This window comes from Cyprinodon variegatus, unplaced genomic scaffold (genome assembly GCF_000732505.1).
Source record: "Cyprinodon variegatus isolate N-32 unplaced genomic scaffold, C_variegatus-1.0 Scaffold2153, whole genome shotgun sequence".
Classification (NCBI taxonomy): domain Eukaryota; kingdom Metazoa; phylum Chordata; class Actinopteri; order Cyprinodontiformes; family Cyprinodontidae; genus Cyprinodon; species Cyprinodon variegatus.
Genome location: NW_015152606.1, coordinates 9,289 through 15,214, shown reverse-complemented (window position 1 = coordinate 15,214; position 5,926 = coordinate 9,289). Strand labels below are relative to the sequence as shown.

The 5,926-nt window shown below is 37.2% G+C and overlaps 1 protein-coding gene and 1 long non-coding RNA gene across 2 annotated transcripts in view; both read right to left on the bottom strand.

Annotated features, from left to right (window-relative positions):
- LOC107105211 (protein NLRC3-like) overlaps window positions 1-5,068 on the bottom strand; it is a gene marked incomplete at its 3' end in the record, with an annotated part of 35,430 nt that extends 30,362 nt beyond the window's left edge. Inside the window, exons 1-2 of the mRNA XM_015405337.1 lie at window positions 5,060-5,068; window positions 3,872-4,641 (exon numbers count right to left, since the gene is read on the bottom strand). Of these exons, the coding sequence (XP_015260823.1) occupies window positions 3,872-4,641; window positions 5,060-5,068 (779 nt within the window). The remainder of the gene's footprint in view (window positions 1-3,871; window positions 4,642-5,059) is intronic.
- Window positions 5,069-5,629: 561 nt separating this feature from the next.
- The window catches only part of LOC107105212, a 4,568-nt gene continuing 4,271 nt past the window's right edge, over window positions 5,630-5,926 (bottom strand). The window contains exon 3 of the long non-coding RNA XR_001482334.1: window positions 5,630-5,749. This is a non-coding gene — a long non-coding RNA (uncharacterized LOC107105212). The remainder of the gene's footprint in view (window positions 5,750-5,926) is intronic.

Below are 5,926 nucleotides of genomic sequence, written 5' to 3'. Positions count from 1 at the left end.
TCCTCAATTCATTGAAAAACTCCTCCGGAGAGAGCTGCCTTTACCCCCGGATCTGGACCTGAAAATAAAGCGAGCCCATAGATCGCTGGCTCCCAAACCCAGATCTGATGCAGCGCCAAGAGGCATCATAGTAAACTTTCAAGAATTCACCACCAAAGAGACGGTGCTGAGGGAAGCATGGAAAAAAGGAAAGATTCAGATGAGTAACAGGCCCCTCTACTTTGATCACGACTACCCGGCAGAGATAGTAAAAAAGAGAAAAGAGTACGCTGGGGTAAAGAAAGCACTGAAAGAAAAAAATATCCGCTTTCAGACACCGCTCACTAAGATGAGAGTTCATTGGAGCAACGGAGCACGGACCTACAACAGCGCACAGGAGGCGCTGCGGGATATGAAAACTCGAGGATTTGACGTGCAGGAACCGGAGCCCGCAGCGGAGGACAGCGACCTGGGATCACGCTTTTGGGAACTGCAGCGATGGCAGCAAGTTGGCAGCCACGGATCGGCGACATCCACCACACAGAGAGCAAAGGAAAAATTACAAGAGTAACACAGGGGGTACAGCAAGAACATCTAATGTGGGGTGTCCGGGTTTTTTTTGGTTAGTTAACTTGAAATGGCTCTTTAAAGAAGGCCTTGGTGTAATTCAGTAAAACGGTTTGGGAGAATTGGTTTTAGATATTGAATATTTACCGCTGGACTATAAAAGATGGCAGAGTTGTTTAATTCTAACAACGTAGCCACTCTTATGGGTGGACCCTCTCTAGTTCTGAGGTTTTTCCCCCCCGACTTACCAGTGGGGTCATTAGTGAGGAGGTATTAAAAAAACCCTCATTCCTTGGAGGTTAGTTCCATTATTGTTCATATTTTTGTTCGTATTGTTCTTAAGTTCATTTTTGAAGGGTTTGAATGGGGCCCACATCGCCTATACAACTCAGTTCAGGAGTCATGGGGTCACATAGTTGAGATTTGCTTCCTTAAATGTAAATGGCATGCACAATCTAGCCAAGAGGAGCAGGGTAATGACCAAAATAAAAAAAGATAAAACACAGGTGATACTCTTACAGGAGACACACATGACACAACAAGAACATAACAAATTAAAAAAGTTTGTTTTTTTGAATGCATTCTTTAGCTCATGTAAACACAGCCGTAAAAGGGGAGTGGCTATATTAATCTGAAACTCAGTTGACTTTCAATTGACACATGAAGAAAGAGACAAAGAAGGTAGATACATCCTAGTTAAAGGCCGATTAGAAAATAAATTGATTACCATGATAAACATATATGTGCCACCAGAAAGTGAAAGAGGATTTTTCCAAAATATTTTCAATAAAATAGTCTCTGAAAGTGAAGGAACGTTAATCTGTGCAGGGGACTGGAATACAGTATTAAATAACTCTCTAGATACTACAAGCACCAGGCGTCAATCCACTAAATCAAAATATTTAAATATCTTAATAAAAGAGACCGGAACCTATGATGTCTGGAGACATCATAGATCAGAGAAGGACTACACACATTACTCAGCTACACACCAAGTCCACTCTAGAATAGACTTCTTCCTAATGAATAAAGCAGACAGATACAAGGTGAAGGAATGCTCCATAGGAGCAGCAGACCTATCAGACCACAACATTATTTATCTATCCATTAATCTAGACAACACACCAAAAAATACTTTATGGAGACTAAACATTGGCATCTTAAACAACAAAACTGTCGTAAAGGAGATTAAAGAAGAAATAAAAGATTCCATAACAGATAACCAAAACAGCCAAGTAGACCCCACCNTGCTGTCTTTTGACAAAAGGCATGACAGTTTTTCTTCTATAGTAAACTGGATAAAACAAACAAGCAAATTTAATAATCAAGTTTTTTATAGTAACTACAGAAAGCATCTTATTGATGAGCAGGACTTTGTCTCCTCCTAAAAGACTAAATGTGAGAATATTCTGACTTAGACTTAGTCAAACTTTATATCCCATTTTAACATTTTACTGAAAAAAATGTAGAATAAACAAAATTATCTAATTCTACTTTATGTATTGAGCTTTCCTTTGAGTTCGCTTCGCTGAGGACCTCTGTTGCAGTCAGTCCATCATTATTCTCATCTGATCATATCTCTCCTCTGTCCACAGTGATCTTCATGGACACCTTGGAAGTTTTTTTTTCTTTAAAAGACTTGGTAAAGTGACTTAATGTAGTTTAGGTCAAATTAGATAAAATGACCAAAATAAACCAAAAATGTTGTCTTTACAAACAGGGTTTAAATGGAAAAATATTAGTCTGAGAAAGAATGAATTTTAAATCGTGAAAACTTAGTCCAGCATTAAGGCGGTATTAAACTGAAAATAATATCTATCAAAAGAGAAAAAATAAGAATAAATCATCAGTTATTTCAACTGTTTCTAAATCAGCAAAACAAAAAAAAGATATAAAATACTTGTATTTGAACTGTTTAAAAGCCATGTATGTAGATCATCTATAAAACACAATTTGCTGGATAAGTGACCAACTAATGTCATTGTAATATGACGATGAGATTGTTAAAGTCATGAAAAAGTATGAACTGAAAGTCCCTGGATTCATGATACGTATTAGATTTGATCTAGAAGCTCAGCTCTATATTAGCACAGAAATATTCTCTTTATTTACTATTAGTCGGGTGCGTATTTGGTGTATATTGCTGTTGTTAAATCTCCCAGAATATTCTCTCACTTCATCCCTAAGGAGGAGAGAAAGTCCAGCTCATTAACAATATGTCTCTGTAGTCACTTTTAAAGCCCTTTTATTATTATATTATTTGTTTGTTTGTTTTATGCAGTTTGTAATATTAAGTAAAACTGGGTGAGTCAGGTTTTTTAAAGCAAAGCATTCTTGTTTTACTCTGAAATACGGTAAATTTACTCCCTGTTTCTCAAATAACACATTTTTTTAGTCCCAAAAAAATGTCTCCTCTGTATTTAACCTGCAAGCTAATGGGCTTTCTGGGTTAGATATTTAACAGCACAATAAAGCAACCTGACTATCTGCTCTACCTGCTGCTGAATGTACGACTCTAACTCTACGTCCAAGTCTTTGATCCTTCTAAGTTCATCAGCAAGAACATGATGGAAGTTAGGAAAAAATTCATACTTTTTATGTTCCAACATGCGCTGCTTGAACAATTGATCTGAACAATGATTTACTGACTTTTACACCTTGGTGCAGCTTTTTATCCAGTGTGTCTGATGCTCTCTGAAAGTCAGAGCTGCCAGGGCAGCAGCCTGTAGCCCCTCCAATCAGAATGACATGTGGACCAACTTGGATTACTTTAGCTGTATTTACCATGATTTCTGGGGGATGTCAACATATCTCCGCCTGTATGGATATATGGGATGGCTACCAAGTCAGATAGACTGAAGATATGGTGCAACTATAGAGCAAGTTTATTGTTATATCAAATAATGGAGAAACCAAAAAGATCTTTAAGAGGGACTTGTGGAACCTGGGTTAGATGTGTGTGTGTGTATGCTGAGATATAATATTAAAATGACATGAAATTTCTTTAATTGAAAGCTTATTTCTGTGACTTAATTTCTGTTTCTAGGTCTAGCCAGGATGAACATTATTCATGATTTACAAAAATAAAAAAACAAATAATTAAGTAAATATTTGCAATTTGATAAAGATAAATCATTCTGTACTGAGATACAAAAAATCTTTTTCAGGTCTCTTAGCTAAATCTTATACCGTAAATCAACTTGACTAGTGTTTATTTCAATACAAGATATATTTATAAAACTGATAGTTAAACATTAGTTTTACCAGGATAATAGTCACTCTCTCCTGGTTTTACCAGGAAAACCCAAATTCTGTCAGTACTCACAGAGCTTTGTTTGAAGCTTTGACCACTGGCAGCAGCCTGAGAAGAGCCTCCTCTGAAGCAGAGTATTTCTGCAGGTCAAACACATCCAGATCTTCTCCTGATGTCACTAAGATGAAGGCCAGAGCTGACCAATGAGCAGGAGACAGTTTATCTGTGGAGAGACGTCCTGATCTCAGAGACTGTTGGATCTGCTGGACCAGAGAACGATCATTCAGTTCATTCAGACAGTGGAACAGGTTGATGCTTTTCTCTGCAGACAAATTCTTATTGAGCTTCTTTTTGATGTACTGAACTGTTTTCTGATTGGTCATTGGGCTACTTCTAGTCTTTGTCATCAAACCTTGTAGGAGTCTCTGATTGGTCTGCAGTGAAAGACCCAGGAGGAAGCGGAGAAACAAGTCCAGGTGTCCATTTGGACTCTGTAAGGCCTTGTCCACAGCACTCTGATGAAGATTTCTTAGTTTTACTGTCGTAGATAATTTAGGTAAAAAGGAAGTCTTTTTCTGTTCTTCTCCCATCAGGTTGATTCCATAAGTGAAGTAGGTCTGATGGGCATGAAGAGCAGCCAGAAACTCCTGAACACTCAGATGGACGAAGCAGAAAACCTTGTCCTGGTTCTGGTACAGTCCTCTCTCCTCTTTAAAGATCTGTGTGAACACTCCAGAGTAAACTGAGGCTGCTCTGATATCGATGCCACACTCTGTCAGATCGGATTCATAGAAGATCAGGTTTCCTTTCTGCAGCTGATNCTGAGTTCTGCTGGTTCCACTCTGTGGAGGAACCAGGAAGCATTAACTCACATTCTGTAGAACAAACAGAAAAAGGCCAAGGTCTTTCTGGTGTCCTGATCCAAAAGCTATAAATGGGGACACCGGTCACCAGAGAGGAAGCTCCTACCTGATCAGAGTTTGGATTTCTGATGCTCAGACTGATTTAAAAAATAAATGAAATTAATGGAAATTAATTCAGAATGATAAGTTTAAGATTCCATAGAATCGATAAAATACTATAGCGGCAGCCTATGTTAGAAAAAAAAATGGGCAAGTTAATCCAAAGTCCAAAGGATGGTTGGATATTTTTACATCCTTAGATGAATCAGTTTAGAGAACATTACCATTTATAAAGTGCAGCAGTGATCAGAATGTCAGGTGACTTTAACAAGGCATTTCTTTGCTTTAAATGAAAAACATCTTTCATTTCTATATTGATTTTATGGAATAAAGTAAATAAAAACGGGTCATAAGAAAGTAAAAATGAGTTATTTCAAGTGAGTTGGTTTGTTTTGCTCTTTACCACCAACACAAGCTTGTCTTAAACATTTAAGTTTTCCTATTTATTTACAGTATCTCTCTTGACTCCGAGATTTAAATATGATCAGATAAAAGGATTAAACTGATCATTTATCTTGGTTTGCCTCCTTTACTTATTTGATTTAAAAGTAATCTGGTTGAATATATGAATTAAAACTGAGGGAGGAAAACATCAGAAGCACAAATTCAGAAACAAAACAATCGTCTAGAGTCTGAACTGAGTAAAACTTATTCTGTCAGTGATTGTTTTTGTAAAATGTTTAACCTAAAATCAGCCTACAACTACAGCTACAGACCTTTAGAACCACCTCCAACAATGTTTACTCTGAACTCACTAGACTGAATAATTGAAAAAACACACAGTTTCATTAAAAGGACTAAAAATTGGTAATCAAAACGTTTCAAACTGTGTCAGTTCAGTTTTAAACATTTAAAACATTTAGACAGAGCTCACCTCTTTGCAGCTGAAGGTCGGTCTGATTTAAAATCAATGGCGGCATCCTTTGACCTGTCACTCTTTAAGGAAACACAGCTGGGTTCTGGTTCTGGTTTGAGGTTCTGTTGGATCCTGAAGGAAAAGCCTTGAATTCAATCTTAGTCTAATATTAAAGTTAAACAGTGAAGCCCTGAACTCTAAAGTGTCCCACAGTGGCTCTAGTTTGAAGTGGATCCAAATATTCCTGGTTTCACTGTAAACCGTATATTAATGATGGATTAATAATTAGCTCTGATGATAATTAATAAG